This window comes from Drosophila persimilis, unplaced genomic scaffold (genome assembly GCF_003286085.1).
Source record: "Drosophila persimilis strain 14011-0111.01,24,50 unplaced genomic scaffold, DperRS2 tig00000000-arrow-pilon, whole genome shotgun sequence".
Lineage (NCBI taxonomy): Eukaryota > Metazoa > Arthropoda > Insecta > Diptera > Drosophilidae > Drosophila > Drosophila persimilis.
This window is the reverse complement of record NW_020825288.1, coordinates 16336352-16355523: the sequence shown is the minus strand read 5'-3', so window position 1 is coordinate 16355523 and position 19172 is coordinate 16336352. Positions and strand designations below refer to the sequence as shown.

At 47.3% G+C, this 19172-nt stretch overlaps 3 protein-coding genes across 3 annotated transcripts in view; 1 reads left to right on the top strand and 2 right to left on the bottom strand.

Annotated features, from left to right (window-relative positions):
• The window catches only part of LOC6587971 (disintegrin and metalloproteinase domain-containing protein 12), a 33962-nt gene extending 20491 nt beyond the window's left edge, over positions 1–13471 (top strand). The window contains exons 2-8 of the mRNA XM_026987309.1: positions 4236–4351; positions 4878–5087; positions 5180–5331; positions 6936–7278; positions 7363–8722; positions 8793–8922; positions 10992–13471. Of these exons, the coding sequence (XP_026843110.1) occupies positions 4236–4351; positions 4878–5087; positions 5180–5331; positions 6936–7278; positions 7363–8722; positions 8793–8922; positions 10992–12801 (4121 nt within the window). The 3' untranslated portion in view covers positions 12802–13471. The remainder of the gene's footprint in view (positions 1–4235; positions 4352–4877; positions 5088–5179; positions 5332–6935; positions 7279–7362; positions 8723–8792; positions 8923–10991) is intronic.
• A 668-nt stretch (positions 13472–14139) lies between these two features.
• LOC6588662 (protein HEXIM1) lies at positions 14140–15792 on the bottom strand. Its single transcript, XM_002013906.2, has 3 exons — positions 15711–15792; positions 14999–15538; positions 14140–14935 (listed from the first exon to the last, which is right to left on the bottom strand). Exons 1-3 carry the CDS (start codon positions 15730–15732, stop codon positions 14472–14474), a joined length of 1026 nt encoding a protein of 341 aa, XP_002013942.1. The 5' UTR covers positions 15733–15792; the 3' UTR covers positions 14140–14471.
• Positions 15793–17275: 1483 nt separating this feature from the next.
• On the bottom strand, positions 17276–18976 carry LOC6588661 (serine protease easter). Its single transcript, XM_002013905.2, has 4 exons — positions 18807–18976; positions 18530–18711; positions 18316–18463; positions 17276–18258 (listed from the first exon to the last, which is right to left on the bottom strand). Exons 1-4 carry the CDS (start codon positions 18889–18891, stop codon positions 17561–17563), a joined length of 1113 nt encoding a protein of 370 aa, XP_002013941.2. The 5' UTR covers positions 18892–18976; the 3' UTR covers positions 17276–17560.
• Between the last annotated feature and the right edge of the window lie 196 nt (positions 18977–19172).

Below are 19172 nucleotides of genomic sequence, written 5' to 3'. Positions count from 1 at the left end.
ATTGGAGTCTCCTCAAAGATATAACACGATGGCTAGCATCTTCAGATCTTCCAATCATCACTCTGTTTATCATATTTCCCCTCTATATAATTTAATTACATTTTTATGCCATTTAAATCGTTTGATTTATGCCTTGGAGAGGAATACCATATGAGGGTTTCTATAATATCCATTCCCCTTTCAATAAATATGTCCATACCCATCCATTGAAATGATCTAAATTTCCCGTACTTAAAAATGTTTTCAATTTAAGGGAATCCCCCCACCCTCCCCCCCCAAAAAAGAACCCAAACAAATTAATTAAACTGTTATGAATGGGGGGTTTTCTATTGCTTTTCCTTTTTCTGTATTTCAATTGAGTTTTGGGTTTTGTTTTTGGAAAAACAATTGAACATTTCTCCTTTTCTTTCTCTTATTATTCAATTATCCCCTCGAGGAGAACTGTTTTTGTTCGAAGAAAAAAGAAAAACTATACGGAAAAGCCAGCCGTATGCGTTTCCAATTTGTATTCCAAATGGAGTCGAAATTTTCCCTCGCTTTGGTTATCAATTAGACGCACATTCGATTCGATTTTTGTTTTTCTTTTTTTGGTGCCCCCCCCCCCCCCCCCCCCCCCCCCCCCCCCCCCCCTACCTTCTTCCAGACACGCCCCTCTGCCTCGAGGGGCACTAATCTGTTTATGGCTGCCAGATTCTATTAATATTCTCGAACGAAGGGGTGGGGGGGATCTGGTAAAGTGTTGGAAACTTTATGGTTTCCATTTCCCCCCCAAACGAAAAAACTTGAACCGAATGGAGTTCGAGTTTGAGTCATAATTTAAAATATTTCAATGATTGAAGAATGCAATGGCCCCGAAATTGAAAAATATGAAAATTCTGCCGCTCTAGACGAAAAATTTCAATGTGAAGTTCAATGGGATTATTTATTGACTACATATCATTTTTTATGCCCCTCCCTCGCTCCCTGGCAGTTATTAATACATTTTTATTGCAGCCTCTGTTGATGGTTATACGACGAGTGAGGGGTTCCCCCTAGACAAGAGAGATATTCCCCCCCAAAGGTTTCCCAGAGTTAAACAAACAAATGGCAAAGAAACCCTGTTTATCGGGGAGTGCACATCACATCCTTTCGCCATATAATCATCCTCCCTTCCTCTCTCTCTCTCTCTCTCTTTCGGGGCATCAACATGAAAAGTATGCGACGACAAACAACCAAACAACCATCGGTCTGTTGTAATTTGTTCCTTATTTTTAGGCCTATGCCGATGCTCCCAATTCATCGCTCAACACCCGCGCTCTTTGGCCCTCGGGGCGCTGACGGACCTGGCCTGGTTTATCCGCCATATGTTTGCCTCGGGCTCAAGATGGGTTTCCTCTTCTCGAGTGCTCTCTCTCTGTGTGTTGTGTTCTAGTTTTAATGAGTTTCCACTTACCCCGAGCACCATTTTTCAGGACAATGAGGTGGTCCTTGAGGCGCCTCCTGGCGCCATTTGTCGCGCACAATTCGTGACTATCAGATTTCCAGTTAACCCACATTTTCGCTCCTTATCAGTGTTATCAGTGACGTGAATTCCATGTTTATGTTTCTGCTCTCATTAGACTTTTGCCGCCCATCAATCACTCGCACGTTTTTGGGCTTTGGGTTAATTGTTTTCCGTAAACAATAGACAACAAATGGGGGGCACACATGCACATCTTTTGTGGATACATCGAACAGATGCCGACACATGGAAAACGAGACGGCACTGCCCCGAATGGCGCGAAGGGTAGGAATTTTCATTGGTCTTTGGGCAGCAGTCATTAGCTCCGTTTTTATGTTGTCTCTAAGTAGTTTTTCCTCCACATTCCCAATTCTGAGTAATCCAAGGCCCTGTCCCCGCCACTTGATGCTCTTCTGGGAATTCAATTTGTCTTTCAATTTGCATGAAAATATTATGAGTAAACAATTTAGCAGGCAATCATCGAAGGAAAGGCAAGACCATCCACTCATCGAAGGAAAGGCAAGACCATCCACTCATCGAAGGAAAGGAAAAACCATCCACTCATCGAGGAAATGAAAAACCATTCAAAAATGTATGCCAAACGCCAATTTATTTATGGTCTATTGCTGAAATAAATCCATCAAGAGCCCAAGGAAAAACGCATACCCTTCTCACACATAAATATAAACCGTATCCATTTTTGGATATTTTTCATCAGGAAGCTTTCTCTTCGGTTCCATTTCCCTTATATGGTTCTCTGCACATTATCTGTTATTTATTATCTGCATTTGTTTGTCACATTAAAAACGGGGGTTAACGGCCAACTCTTGAGTGAGGCTTTTACCTGGAAAGAACTTTTTCGCATACCCAGTAGTTTTTGGGGAGTTCAGAGGGTATGCTGGAGTCGGTGAATGTTTTGAAAGTAAGTATTAATGATACAAGAAGTATTTTGTAATAATTCCTAAGATTTGCAGTCACAAAGGAATCAATTTCCATCTAAATATATCCCCTAACCCATTACCTTTTTTCCTAAATAATACCATATTTCGGATATTCAAGAAATCTTCACTTACTAGATGTAGAGGTACCCATAGATGTATATTTCTTTGGTATAGTCTTCCCTAAATCTGGTTAATGTTGATTTTTGAGAATTTTTCATCATTAGAAAGGGTATTCAGGCAACCATAAATCGTGTTCAATCAATCAATGTTCAGGGTAAGCAGGGTATATATATTCTAAAGCTATATATGGGTTCTTTGTCTTCTTCACACAGACAATCGATCAACGTCAGTAATACAGTGGAACTTCCATAACTCGAACGTTTGTCACTTGAATTCTTTATATTTCGAGTTTAAACGGGTGGCAACAGCATTCAGGGATTACAATATGTCCAACTTTGTAGCTGAAAGACTCCACAAGTCCAAGGTTTTTCATTGGATAATAGTGGTTCGCCTTATGGGGGTTCAACTGTATTTCTATAGCGCTGTTCCCCTAGGGCAGGGCTATTCCTCGAAGAATCCGATTGATTTTGATTCTCTGTGCAAATCTACCATAAGCGAAAGGCCAGAGTTGTTTCACAAAACCTGAAAAGGTACCGATTTCTGAACTGAACCGAACGAAATATTGCCAGTCACGTGTGAACGTGGAAAGTGAATGTCTTGCCAATGAAACTGTGGTATTTTACTCTCCATAATCGCAACACCAGTATTAGGTACTCCTCACTAGTCGATCCCAACCACTGGCCTTTGCAATTTCTGAACTCTGGATGCTCTGGCCCCCCAAGAGCCCTTTTCGTGCTCGGGAGCCAGAGAGTCTCTCAAAGTCTCGCCAAAAAGGGAGAAAAAGCAAAAACATACAACAAAGAATACGCGTATATAAATACAATACATACATATGTATATATTTTCATATAAGAAACAAAAACTTGGCCGAGAATCTTCATGATTTTGCGTTAAACGGCGGTCGTGGTAAAAATAAAAATACATTCATTTTTTTGTTGTTTTTGTTTTTGTTTTGGTACTTTCAACATTTTGTGACGCGTTGTGTAAAACCAAAAAATAAGCCCCTGACGCGTGTGACATTTGGCGCTGGAAAGTGACTTTTGGAGCAGGTCTGAAGAGGCAGGGTTTTTGGGGCATGGGGCATGGGGCATGCTGAACACACAGGAGTTTCTTGTTGGTGTTTGGGATGCGGTTTATTGTTTTACTGGGGTGTGCAGAATGTATCTGCATCTGCATCTGCATCTGCGTCTGCATCTGTATCTGTAAGATTCTTTTACAAGGAGGGTTGCTTGGCCGACATCTGTGCCGTCTGCTGGGGCGCCTTAATTGGACGTGTTCTGCGTTCTGTGTTCTGTCTGCCCGTATCTTCGTGCATATACTCGTATTTATTTATGAATTTGCTAATTTTAGTCCGAAAAGAGGGCCCACAAGAGATGAGTGATGCTCTGCGAGATACCAGGTCTTATCGGGGCATCTCGACAAGCCCCGAACATGGCCCACGACCATGTTAAATGTTTGTCAGACTACGGCATTCGTCTCGCCGTAATGTCGGGCTCAAGTTGTCAGCTGTGGCAGCGACTCTAAGCCTATTAGAGACACCTTTCCCCACACCCCATGCCCCATGCCCCACACCCCATGCCCCATGCCCCATGCCACACGGAACGTGCGGCTGTGGTTCTCTAAGTAGTTTATAATTAACAGCATTTACATCAGTTATTAATGAACTCTTTGCCCATCTCTTTTCTCGTTTGCAGCACACATCGCTGACTTGTTTCCTGCCCTCAAAGAGTTCTCCACACACACTGTGATACGACCCCAAGTGCAGCACGCCCGCACACGGCAGGACCTGCAGAGCACTCTGGATGCGGCGGTGAGTAGTCGCTGCCAAGGATGATTAGTGTCCTTTCTAAAAGGAGGCAGGACTGGAGCCACAACAGGCAACAGTTTGTGGGGACAAAGGAATTGGCTTTAGAGCAGTTTTCTTAGATTTGATGAGTTGATGAATGAACCTCGGCGGAAGGGCGACTGTTTTCCTGAAAAATGCCTTAAAATTCATGAAAATTCGCCCAATACTTCACCAGAGCCGCAGGTCATGGCAGGGCTAATCAAAATAAACTCAAAAATGAAGACTCAACGCGAAATATTACGTTTCTGGGAGGGGGGGGCCGCACCCTGTGGCAGCCCGGGCAAAGGCCAAACCCCCTTTTTAATTAGTTTCAACAAGCATCCATTCCACACACATGTGAGGCGGGGGAGAGCCCCCCTGTGGCGTGGCAGGACCTTACACATTCGCACCTTCGAGTGGCCCTCCACGCCCACAATTTGCATGGAAAAGCGGCATAAGTAAACGCGCTGGGGTAATGGCTTAATCTCGTTATCGCTATCTGACATTCCAGGACGGCCTGCACACGCCGCACATCAGCCTGAGCTACACCCACGAGGGGAAGCGCGTCCAGGTGGACTTGCAGCGCAATGATCGCCTCCTGCCCGACACCCACTTTCTGCGCTATCAGAACTCCAGCAGGGGAGCAGCAGGAGCAGCAGCAGCAGGAGGCCATGTGGTGCAGAATTTCACCAAGACTGAGGTTGATTTATGCCACTATCAGGTAAGTTCTCCTGCATATCCTCCCCCCACCTCCCCCACCCCCTGTGTCTCTGAGCTGTGCGATAATTTCCATTTCCATTTGGTTTAATCCAGGGACACATACGCGGCCAACCGGACTCGACTGTGGCCCTCTCCACCTGCGGCGGGGGACTCAACGGCATCGTCTTCGACGGCCAGCAAACGTATACCATTCATCCCCATGTCGATGGCACTGGCCGACTGCATGAGGACCACTATCTGCTACGGTAAGCACTGGACCACAATTTAAGGAGAATTCAATTCTGAGAAGTGGATGGGCTTTAATTTAATGAAGGAATAAGGCACGAGCGGGGGAGATCCACAACAGGGGAAACCCACATTTTCTACACTCTTAAAAGTACCATTTTGATACAAAAATATTATGATTGTTTATACTTTTATCATCTTATATCTAAGAGAGGTCCATTGAAGACGAAAACATTACAATTTAAAGCCGGAATATGTTAATGAAATACTTATTAAATGCTTGATTGAATATAATCGTATTGAGGATAATTTTCGTCGAGTTTAGTAATAAAATTCATGCTCTTTTGAGCTCTTTAAATGTCTGATCACTGAATCTAAATATAATATTTAATTTATAGAAGAACTTTTCATTTCAAATCGATTAAGCTTGGATATTGAATCATTTGAAGTCGTATAACAGGGTTTACATGTTAGTTATGGTCTAGATATGGTTTAGAATTGTCCAAAATAGCCTACAATTTTAGGGAAATATTCAACAGTTCTCTGTCCCTCGCCTTGAGTGTATTTTTAGTGGACAGTGTCAAATAGCACGTGAATAATCCGGTATCCGAGCGATGCCCCATATATGTATACCCAATCCTACTCTACCGAATTTAAAAGCCGAATCCTTCAGGTGCTTTCGTGTGGGAAACAAAGCCCTACAGCTCGTTTAGAATAGGTGTCATACTACAGTATTTATCTATATCATATATTATTTAATTATAGATCACTATTATTTGGCAAGGAAACTTGTGAGTGTGAAAGAGAAACACTTTAGAGGGGTTGAACTTTCTAGAACACGACTTTATACTCCTGATGCGACACTTAGAATGATCGAGCGACGATCTACATACTTTTCATGTGGTATTTCCTCGGTATTTCCTTAGATCGGCTAGGAATGCATTGTTGGCTGATAGGGGTTATCCTACAACACATTGTACGCTACAATTTATATACTTTTTATATCCGTTACTCAAAGAATACTCTCTCACAGCGTAGCTTAGCCAAAGAGGGTGGTTATTTCATGTCTGGCACTCTCTCTGTGGCTCTCTCTTCAACCCTAGCTATACGCTAGTGAAATTCATTAGTCATAGCATTTAGCTATGACTACTTGTACTACTACTAGTAATGTTAGTCACTCTACAAGTGCCTTGCCTTCCTTTAGTGATTAGATATCTCTACGAGTACATTTCCACCTCAAGGCATCCCTCGATCCTTTGCTGTCTTCGCCTCCGAAGGCCTATCTAATCGATGCCCATTCTTCGATTTGTGAAAGCAGGGAACCAGCAAACCCTTCGATCCGTAGCAGAAACCGGCGCTTATCTAATCGCGGGCGAAACGCTGTTTGCTCACTTGTGAGGCCCGTAAATGTTTGGGTTTCAGGGGGTCAGGGCGCAGGGGGTATGGAGGGTGGGGGGTGGCGTTTGTTGGCCAAATATTTGCCTATTTGTGGGCCACAAATATTTGCTTTAACTGGAACCCAAAACAGAACAGAACAGAACAGAACCTTCGACCCAGCCACTTCCGTTATTAACGTTTGAGGAACCAGGAAAATATCGAATTACCTTTTGATTTGCTTTTACAGGCACGCAGACATGCATCCGCAGAATGCTACCTGTGGCTACGAGAGCCACAAGGACAACCACAACCACAACATCGAGGACCATGACGACGAGGAGGAGGAGGAGGAGGAGAAACCTTCACTGCCACATCGATTGGATGGCGGCGAATTCCAGCGCTTGCTGCGTCGGAAGCGACGCCAGGCCGATGACAGCCGTCAACTGATCCGAGGACCCTACAATGCCAACAAATACTCGAGCTACGTGGAGCTGGTCATTGTGGTGGACAACAAGGTGTTCAAGCACTTTGGGGAGAGCACCAAGAAGGTCCACGAGCACTGCAAGAATCTGGCCAACATTGTGAATGCAGTAAGTCCACCCAACCACCCAAACATTCAACCATCGATCCATCCATCCATCAACTAACGCCTTAACTCTGATATCCCCCCATAGCTGTATGTACCCCTGAACATATTTGTGGCCCTCGTGGGCGTGGTCATATGGAACGAATCGAACGAGATTGAGTTCTCCAGCGACGGAGATGTGACGCTGAGGAACTTCCTCAATTATCGGAGCACCAAACTGGTGCTGGAACACCCCAACGACAATGCCCAGCTGCTCACGAAGGAGACCTTCGCGGGCGGGGTGGTGGGCAAGGCCCTCAAGGGTCCCATCTGCACATACGAGTACTCCGGGGGCGTGAGCATGCAGCACAGCCCCGTCACGGCGATGGTGGCCACGACGATGGCCCACGAGATGGGACACAACTTTGGGATGGAACACGACTCGCCCGACTGCCACTGTCCGGACGAGAAGTGCGTGATGGCCGCCTCCAGCACGTCGGTGGTGCCCGTCAGCTGGAGCAGCTGCAGCATCGATCAGCTGACGATCGCCTTCTCGCGGGGAATGAACTACTGCCTGCGGAACAAGCCGGAGCGGCTCTTCGACTCGCCCACCTGCGGCAACGGGTTCGTGGAGCCCGGCGAGCAGTGCGACTGCGGCCTGCCCGAGCACTGCCGCAACAGCTGCTGCAATGCCACCACCTGCATGCTGCACACGAACGCCTCCTGCGCCACGGGCGAGTGCTGCGACCTGGACAAGTGCCGGCCCAAGCTGGCGGGCAGCGCCTGCCGCGAGGCCGAGAACGAGTGCGACCTGCCCGAGTACTGTACCGGGGAGTCGGAGTACTGTCCCACCGACGTCTATCGCCGCGACACGGAGCCCTGCGACGGCGGACAGGCGTACTGCTTCCACGGCAACTGCCGCTCCCACGCCAACCAGTGCCGCATCCTGTGGGGAACCACGGGGGACAACTCGGTGCACTGCTACCACAAGAACATGGAGGGCACGCGGCTGGGCAACTGCGGCTACAATCGCCTCAACAAGACCTTTGTGCAGTGCGAGGCGAGGCACGTGAACTGCGGCATGCTGCACTGCAACCACCTGAACGAGCGGCTGGAGTTCGGCATGGAGTCGGCCGCCGTCCTGTCGCACTCGTACGTCAGCCACGACCGCAAGATTGTCGCCTGCCGCACCGCCCTGGTGGATCTGGGGCTGCAGACCACCGATCCCGGCCTCGCCCCGAACGGGGCCAAGTGCGGCGACGACATGATGTGCGTGGACCAGCGATGCCTGCCCGTCGAGCAGGTGCGCCAGCGCGGCATGGGCACCCCCTGCCCGGACGACTGCAGCGGCAACGGTATATGCAACAGTCGGGGGCACTGCCACTGCGATGTGGGCTTTGGCGGCGAGTCGTGCGCCAAGGCCGGCTCGGGCGGCTCCCAGGACAGCGGCCCAGCCACGGACCCGAATGGTGAGTCCTTGACGCAGTCCGTTGGAGGATTGGAGGTGGCTAACCATTTTGTTTCCCTACCCCGTTTCAGGTGCCCTGGGCATCAAGCGGTTCCTCTGCCTGCTGTTCTTCATGGTGCTGCCCCTGGTGGCTGTCTCCTGGCTGCTCTACCACTGCCACAAGAATGGAATGTTCCCCGGCGGAAAGCTGTCCGACAATATGTATGTATCGACCTCCACGTCCATCAGCAGCGGCTCCAATCCGAGCGACAGCAGCAGCAGCAGCTGCGCCTCACCCAAACCACATGCACCCGCACCCGCACCCACAACTAAACCCACGCCCATACCCATACCCACCACTAACCCTGCACCTAACCTAACAATGGCAACTGCCACGGCCACTGCCCCTGCCACCATCACTAACATACACGCCACCTTGCCGCGAGTCCTCAAGTCCAGCAGCAGCCCGGTCGCAGTGCATCCGCGGCCGCCCTGCGTGCCCAGGAGCCAGAGCAGCCACGTGGTGCAGCCTCTGGCGGCCACTATGCGGCGCAAGCTCTCCACGCCGCAGCTGAATGCCACGCCCCAACACTCGAACAACAACAACACAGAGTCACTGAACAACAACACCAGTAACACCAGCAACACCAGCAACAACACACTGAGACGCAAGCTGGACATCACGGCACCGCGTCTGCATGCAACCACGAATCCTCTGGCCCTCACCGAAGGCGCCACGTACATACAGAGCGACCCCGCGAGGTGCGCCAAATACTAATCACAAAAACAAAACAAAACGCACAAATATATACTGAAAATATGAGCTGCAATCGCTTCTTATACTGCCACACTGCCCCAACAACAGATTGCTGCATGACTTTGAGCTTGGCTTTTGGCGTTTCGAGTGCGTGTTGCGATATCCTTGCAGATCTACAGAGCGTAGAATTATTATAAATAGGGAAAGAAATCATTTTCGGACCTCAATCTGATAGTCTTCAGGGTAACCTATGCTTCTCTTTGGAACAAGGATTCAAATAATTCAGTGAGAAATGTAGGCCTTAAAGTAATTTTATTATGGATATGGAATGTGGTATGATACCTTTTTGGTTGCATACATATATGATATGGAAGATGCATAGCCTTAGGCGTACATAGTCAGATCTCTCTGGGTCTCTCTTGCACTTAATGGATGCTGTATATACATACATAAATATGGAGAATCAGACCCTTATATAGATTTTCAAACCCATGAACGTCTTATCAGACTCGTGTCTCAATTAATTCCTTAAGTAAATACCGCCAGAAAACTTCCCATATGCCATTCAATATGTATTTATAGTATTTTTATAGAATCAATTTTCAACGTTAAATATGGAATATCCCGGGTCGTCTATGGCATTTAAGTGAAATGATACTTAAATACAACGACTTTTAAATTCGGCGGTGGTCAGGCCTTTTGAATTTGGGAGCTAGTTAGCCACCAGAACAAAAAAGGAACCCGGTATCAGCGAAACTCGAGTTCAGCACAAATTTTACGTATTATGCACACGCCATGTATGTTGTTTTTGCAAATACTAGGGCAGGAGTGCCAGGAATGGTTCTCTTTTTAACCAGCAACACAAACACAGATAAGAGATCGGTTTATAGTATAGATAGATCGAATATTTCGAATACTAACTGAATGAATACGAGGAGGAATATTTTACTGCCATATACTCGTGAAAGTCTTACACACCTATATAGAGTAGATAACTCTAAGGCAGATCTTGAACGATCCAGAGATATATATATATATTTTATTCTGTGACATCTGCCAGGGTATCCCCCGACTTCGGTGCACCGAGGAGACTACTTCCCCCCCATGCTAACCTCTCACCCGCTTTCACCTTGCACTCTCTTTGTTGTGTGTCTAAAGCACTAATCCACAACTAACGCAGCCTTAATGTGTGTGTTCTGTATGCACTTACTTAGTTTTAGTTGATTTCGTTTTGTACGTACGTTTGAATAAATAATGTTTTTGTTTTTAATCCGTTTTTTGGTGTTGGTTGTTTGCCTTGCACTTGAATGTATCTCTTTACCTTACTGTAAGCCTGCTTCTGTATCCTTGACACTTGACACTTGCCCTGCCCTGCCCTGCCCTGCCTGGTGTTGGTTTTGTTGCCCTTCTACCCACCGCACGATTCTTCTTCTGTTTTGGTATGTTGCACACTCAAATATCCCCCCAAGGACCCCGAGCCCCTGATTTACCATATGTTCATGCGTTCTAATCCAATATTTCGATATCCTTGCAGCTTGAAGACCTCTGGATCGGGGCCCAGCAAACCCATCGCCTCGCGCTCCAATCAGAATGGCAGCGGACCACCGCCGGGCAATGGACTGCCCAAGTCGACGCCCAGCAGCACAGACGACATGAACTCGGCTCTGTTGAAGTCGCCGAGTGACTCGAATGATCCCAGCGCCGGCGCTGGAATGTTCGGAAAGTTCCAGGGATTCACCCTGCGCCCCCTGACCGCCACCTCGCCGGTGAGCAACTACAGCGGTCCGAACGTGGCCTTTGTGCAGCCCACTGTGCAGCAGGATAACGGAGTGCCGCAGCGCATGGCCCCGCCACCGCCGGTGGCCAAGACGGAGACTCTTCCGGGCACAGCTACATCGCCGGAGGGCACAAAAACCGGCGCCACTTGGCCTAGAGCGGCGCCCGCACTGCCACCACCTAATCCGGGCTCCACTGCCCGCCCCATTATATCACAGCCTGTGCTGGACTCGAGCACTCGGACCTTGGTGCCCCTGAAAGGAAGCACCGAGGATTTGTCACCCAATCGACAGGCACCAGCTCCACCGGTGCCCCTGCATGCCGATCCCAAGCTGAACGTGAAGCGGGACGGGACCATACGTCGCTTCGCCTCGTTCCTCAAGAAGGAGGACAAGCAGCCGCTCAAGGAGAAGACCTACATCGACCGAGAGCGTCTGCGGACCCTGGAGATATCCGCACCCATGCCCGTGCCAGCTGCTCCGCTGACCGAGTCCTCGAACTCGGATTCGGAGACCACGCCCCGCGAGGAGGAGACCAAGAACCTGGTCAAGCGGGCCCAATCGATGCGATCGCCCACGAAGAAGGTGCCGCTGCAGACCTTCGGCTCCATGCGCTCTCCGCCCGGCCTGCCACGGCCCAAGAGTCAAGTAAACAACGGCGGCGGATCATCGCGACCCAAGTCGCCGCCACCACGTCCACCGCCGGTTCTGAAGAAAACGGATTCTGTCAGCTCCTCGGGCTATCAGCGTCCAGTGGGAGCCACCCACATGTCGCCAGAGAACACCTACGACGACTGTGAGTGTGTGGAGACGCGGGCATCCAACGACGACATCTACTCGGTCATCGACGAGATACCGCCGGCGGCCCAGACGCTCAAGCGCAGCGATCTGGTGGCCAGTCTGGCCAGCAACGGCAGCGGAGACATGGGACTGCTGGGCGAGATCGTGAATGAGTTTGAAAAGCTCAACGGAGACTCCATCTACTCCGGCAAGCCAGCGCCAACTCCACCGGCAGCGGAAACCGCATCCATGGAGGCGCCCCGAAGTCCCCAGCGTCCGGCACCGCCCAAGCCGGCAAGCAGCGTGATTGCCCCGGCAGAGGATAAGTCTACAGCAGCAGCTGCGGCTGCTCCCACATATCTACGCTCAACGGCTGTCAATGCACCCGTGGCTCGGGTGGCGCCCACCCTCTCGGACATATCGCCCTCGCGCGCCTTCTCTAGCTTCAAGCCGACGCAGGCGAGCAGCAAGGCGACACCAGCGCCAGTAGTCGTCCTGCCAAAACGGACTGGTAGCAGCATTGGCAATTCAACGCGTCCCAAGTCCTTCATGAAGAGCACAGCAAAAGCACTACCCAATGGAACGACAGCTGCACCATCGGCCACAATACAGAAGCCCAAGCCGCTCTCGGCCAAGCCATCATTCAGCGGCGGCTTAGGAAAGCGAGGCCCTGGCGGAGCGGGCTCTGCGATAGTGCCCACGCCACCAACAGTGAAGGCAGGCGGGGGGTCGGCGGCGCCAAAGTCCAACATTGCATCGCTGACGCAGCGCTTCGAGGCGAGCAAGTAGACTAAGGAATAGACATGGAGCAGGGATCAGCTGTAGGTCTAGGTCAAGATCCCTCCGTTGATCCGTTTTGATCCTTGCTCTGTGGGAAACAAGTCTTAAGCTAAATTTTTAGATAAGATACGATCAAATTTTATTTGGCACTGACTACGACTACGACTTCGACAACGACGAAGATGATGGAGCCTAGCGCGTCGTTTAAATTCATTCCTCTACCGATGTCCCCACTAGTTAGATGTAAGGCTAAGGCGCTGCTTGACTACTCATGTGCTAAGTACTATGTATCTCAATGATTAAGATTTAAGCTCTGCATGTGAAGTGTGTTAGTTTAGGACCTAGCGATATATATGTATGTATATTCTATTCTATGGTAATCCCCATCAATGTATTTATGTATATCTTTATACGCTATATATATATATATATGCTTTTGTAAATAAAAACCAAAGAAGTTCAATTGTCACAACAAATGCGCCGCCTCACCCGCCACGAGAAACAAACCCGCTAAAGAAGTTGTACAGTCGGAATATAAAAGAACAAATGAGTTGATCCAATAGCGAAATCAATTATAAATGTCTCAATGTTTTCCCTACATATATAAAGCCGATATCAAAACAAATTTATCTCATACGTTATGTTGAAATATATATTTAACGAAAAGTAAAATCCACAATTGCGCTTCATTTTCTACTACAATTTCAAATATTTGAATTTGAACAGTGTGACCATCTCCATCAAACTATGCGTTAGCACATTATTTCTGTCTATTTCTGTCAGGCAATAGTGTATTTATTCAGAAAGAACAAAAACTGGGCGCGCGAAAGTTCAACAATTTGAATTTTGCAAAATGAATGCAATTAATTCAGAAATAAATGCATACAAGAAATGGATAAAATGAGGTTTCAGTGAGTTAAACTTGACGTAGACCACCGCCGGCTCAGAGGGTAAATCAGCCAAAGGAATCAAAATAGAATTTCTACGCCTACGCTCGCCTCAGCCTCAGTGGATCATCAGTGGTGATGAAGGTAAAGACAGATAGGGGGAAAAAAGAGAGCCGCGGCCAACAGTTAGCGAAAACTGGATTTCAATTTTTTCCCCCACCAGCAGTGAGGAGCTGGCCATTCATCCGAAGAAGATTGGCGAGCTGCGCGATTGACTGCTTCAAGGCCGTGCGTCGGAAAAACCCTTTGGTCTTGATCGTAGCCAATTCCAAGTCTCGGGGTCTATGCAAAATTTAAAAGGATAAAAAGGTGTTGTTTAAAGTATTTATCCATACAGATTTAGATTTCAAAACACAATAGTCTTTAATTTATGAATTTGCTGATTATAAAACGCTTTCCATTTCCGCAATTCCATCTCTATTGTGTGGAATTCAAAATTTAACATTTTTATTCATCCACAAATCGGTTCTGTTCTCATTAAAAAACATGCATTAAAATCGCTAACGCTATGAAGCAACACCTTAAAATATTTCTCACAATGCAAAGCGTCCAAGTGTGGCTTCCATGCTAAGGTGAAGATTGTGTATATATAAAAAATGATTGTTAAAAAATACAGTTGAAGCGTTTTGCATGTCTTAAACAACTAAACAAGGTTCTGTCCAGATGTCTCCAAGTTCTACCACATATTTTGAGTCTTCTATTTACATAAAGAGGGAGAGATGGCCCTCTGTTTTACTTGTCCGTAGCATCCCCGTTCTTTGGCTCATCGCTCGAGTTACCATCCTCATCCATGGGATTGGGGTCCAGCAGACGGAGACGCTCCTCCTCATTGGCATGTCCGTTCAGATGGATCGGCGACCGAGACCGGGACCGGCTGCCACGTCCCTCATGGATGCTTCTCTCTACATGGCCGTTGGCAATATTGAGCCCTGCTACGCCCATCTCATGGGCATCGCTACTGTTCGAGGTTGTGCTGGACGTGGTGCTCGAGGTTGTGCTGCTGCTATCGCTCTCGCTGTCCTCGCTGGAAGAGTCCATGGGAGTGGGCTGCTGTTGTGCGGGCTGTTGCCGTGCCTGCAGCTCGCAGGCAGAGCTGGCAGTGGGTGCAACCGCAGAGGGCGGTGAGGCAGCTGCTGCTGCTGCCGCTGCTGGCCCCGCTGCTGCGGAGCACGAGCGAAGGAAGTGAGAACGCAGAACTAAAGGGAAGAGACAATTGGAAATTATGTGAAACGTTTAGATTCGAAGTCTGCGCCACTCACATTGATTCTCACGCGTTAGCTGACGCATCTTTTCATCCAGAGCCCGAATTTTAGCCCCGAATTCCTTGGAGATATTCTGAGCCTTAGAATACCGATCCTCGATTTGCAGACACTCTTGGATTAGCTCCGCTTTGCTCATTGTTTCCAGGCGCTCAATTCGTACTCTCTCGTACACATTGGAGAACTCCTTGGAGAGGAACAGGACCTCAGTCTGGGAGCCAAAACAATTGTCGTCGGAGTCGTCCTTGGGCACCTCGGACATGTGCTCCTCCATCAGGAAACGATTCGTGTTGTAGGGCACCAGCAATGAACGTGAACGGAGTAGTTTGGTTCGGGTGGTTGCCGTTGATCCCTGCCCTGACGCCATATCAAGTTTCCACTGGGGACACTGATTCTTGGTCTTTTTTGGCACCATTTTAGACTTCTTTCCGCGGCGATGCTTCCGCTTAGGCATGGAATTGTGGTTGCCGATGGCAGGACCACCGCTACCACTGCCTCCGCCCCCGCCTCCACCATCCAGGGGCCTCTGGGATTTGCTCTCTGAAAGAAAATTCGAATCGAAAACTGTAACGGCCGCCTCTTAAGAGCTCCTCAAATGCAACTCTGCCTAATGCGCTCGCAGCAGCAACAGCAAAAAAAAAAAAATAACCCAGGGAGATAGTCGCCATTTGTCGTTTTCATTTTTCCTGAGAGGCCCTGCGCCAATATTTACCTGTTTTTACAGCTTCTGCCATTGTATACCGACGACCTAGCACTCAAAAAAGACGTTTTGCGCTTAGCTTTTGATTATTTATATTTTTTTAATTACAATTTGCCAATTTTGGTTCCTCAACAACAATATAGCCAGTGTGACTGCGCATTTATCATTAAATTATACCGCCCGACCCTCAGAAATAAAGCAAAATATACCGTCTCATTTTAAAAATATACCGTAAATATACTGACAACTTAAAGTTCAATTATATATATTTCTCAATTTTGATATTCTGTTGAATAATACTGGCTAACTAAAACCCTCAGCCATGCCCACATAGTTTCATTCCATTGATGAATAAATTTTCTGTAAGATTAGATAGTTTTTAATCCTTGCTTTTATTGTATTTATTGTAAAAAAGGTATAAACGAAAAAGTTCAACAAAAAAAGAGTCGCTATATTGCGTGTAATTCGTAGTAGAACCTGTGATAGGGTATACCTATTTTGTTAATTTTATATGAAGGTATAAATATTGATATGAAGATAAAACGTAACTAATAAAGACCTTTTCTCAAATTGACATTTTTTAGACATATTCATGTATATGATGAGTGTTGTGTATACATATCTCGATCCTGATACCTATTCTTGGTCCCTACAAGAAGACAAAAAGCTTTAAAATATCGTTGAAATATTGAACATAATATTAAATAATATTGAATAATATTAAAATATATTGAAAATAAATTGTTTTTGCCTGGGATGACAAACATATTCACAATTCTATAACATCCATTTCCCCCAGGGTATGTGTGCATGGAATGGGACTCATTGTTGTCAACCGGTTATTACAGATTCTACCCGATTCAAATAAATACCAAAATATACGGTCTCATCTTAAAAATATACCGTAAATATACTGACGAATTCAAGTTGTTTTATATATATTCCTCGATTTTTATATTCCGTGGAATATTACTAGCTTAAAAGAACATTTAGCCCTGCCCACATAATTTTATCCGATTAAGGAACCAATTGTCTACTTGACTGGCTTATTTTAAATACTTACTTTAGTTGGATTTAGTTTAAAAATAGGTTTTAGCAAAATGGGGAAACAAAAAAAACGAAAGAGGACAGAGGATGAAAATTCGTTAAGCTCGATTATAAATACCTCTCACACATTCCTTCTGTTTTCTCCCATAAGCTTTTTAAATCTTGTCTCATTGTTTTAACTTGAAGTCCGATGTCATACGACCATTAAAGTTCTGAGTTGTCCCCACCTAATATAGTTATACCATGGTTAGGGGAATCGCGGGTTGAGCGGAGAGTTTTTTAAAACAGCGGTATTCACGGACTCGCTTTATGCATATTTTTTTTATCCTTTCACCTTGCTCTGCAATTTATTTTAGTACAGTTCTTATTATTTATAATATTATAATAGTCGTTTAAACATAAAAAAGACCATCGCTCGATCTGAGCGGATGGAAACACACTTCAAGTGATGGGCAAATTTTCAATAGGGTGAAAACGATTTACGAATCTATCGAAATTCAAAAACGAAGAGCGGGAAAATCCGAAAGGTGGTCTGTGTATTCGCTGTATTTTACTATTTAAAAAGAACGATACATAGCAACATTTAGTGTCCATGGAGCGTACCCAAACATCCGTTTCCGCGCGTTTCCGGTTGGACGACCGACACTGACCAATAAAGGTCCTCTTATACCGCATAAACCACGATCAAAAAAATGTAAATTTCTGGCACGTCGAGCATACGCCAGGCGCCCAAATATAAGTAAGGCTGACCAGTTTTCATAGCTGCCAAAGGCAATTGTATGTCAAAAAAATAATAGTAAGGAAATAGATTCCACCTATGCCTTCAGCTGGCCCTCTATCCAATCAACGTAGGAGGTCACACGAGTGTAGACGTCAGGCCAGTCTGGATTTGGGCATGGTACGGGCCCAAAGGACACTAAGCCACCAAGCAGATAGCCACCATTCTTGAACAACATCAGGGGTCCACCTGCATTTCCATGACACTCGTTGGCGTTGGCGGCTCCACATAGCTGCGAGGCCTGGATGTGCAGATTCTGGCGGGCGTACTTCTCCTGGCAATCCTCAATCGAGGTGATCGTCACCGTGCTCTTCTTCATGCGTGAGCTTGACCTGGCCTGCCAGCCGCCTACCTCGGTGACCAGACCCTCCAGCTCGTCGGCGCGCAGCTGCTTGTTGGGCAGACAAATGGGCTCTACGAACTCGTTGAGAATGGCTGGCTGGGCCAGGCGTATCAGGGCAATATCGTTCACCTGGCTCAGGTCGGTTTTGTTGTACAGCGGATGGCTGATGACCTGCTCCACGCCAATGTCCTGGTAGACGGGAGCACAATTGACGATTTTCGTTTGCTCGTCGAACTGGCAGTCCGGATTCGTGCTCGTGTCCCATTCCCCCAGTCGCACGGCGCTAATCTGCAGATTATCGGCCTCAGCATTGGCCACGCAGTGAGCCGCCGTTAGCACATAGCGGTTGCTGATAAGCACTCCACCGCAGGCATGGATCTTCTCTTTTGACGCTGCGAAAGGTTGAGGTGTGACCATGAGGGGTAATTGCTATCTGGGGGTACACTCACCCTTTGTATATTCGATAAGGGCCAGCCAGGGGAACTCCTTGATCCGCGTTTCCGTGTCGTTTGTGCGCTGCCACCTCACAGAGCCGCAGTTCTTAGGCAGCAAAGGAAGAGCGAGTGCACCCAGGCCCACCGTGCTGGGACAACATACCTATGAACCATTGGAGAGTTCAGCGGTTAAGTGAGACTTGAATCGCTTTTGGGTATCCCCGTTTACCTGAACCGGAACATCACGGCTGCGTACACCACATTGATTGTCGCGCAGCAGTATACGATCGTTCTGGGTTAGGTTCACGGATGACAATATCTTCATAAAGTATTCGCACTCCTTGATGGAGATGCAGTTGCCGGTCGTCCTTCCATTCTGGGTCCTCGATATGCAGTTGTCTGTGCCCTGAGCTGCAAGTGGACATGGAGAAAGCATACAATGTTAAGGTCACTGCCAAACGTGTTTACAAAAGTTAGATCCCGTCCCGGCTCCGTCTCCCGCCTACCGGTCAATCTCAATGAGAACGAGCTAATTACAGCCAGAAAAAGAACCACCGCAGCAGCTGTGCGTCGGCCAGAAAAACTTCCCATGACGCGACGGATTGATTAGAGATATATGAATATTAATCTGAATCGATGTGCGGCTAGCGATCGCCCCGACTCGATTCGACGGCCTGCGACAAGATGTGGGCTGTGACTGAGGCTGGGAATTTGAATTGAGAGTTGTTAGACCCGTAATTAAAGAAAACCCCCCGAGAGCCCCAGACAGAGCCAGAGCCAGATCCAGATAACATAATCGTAATTGTGCAACTGGGTGACCCATGTTTTTGGTTTAATTTTGTTTTCTTAATCTCTCTCCTCTCCCACCCCAA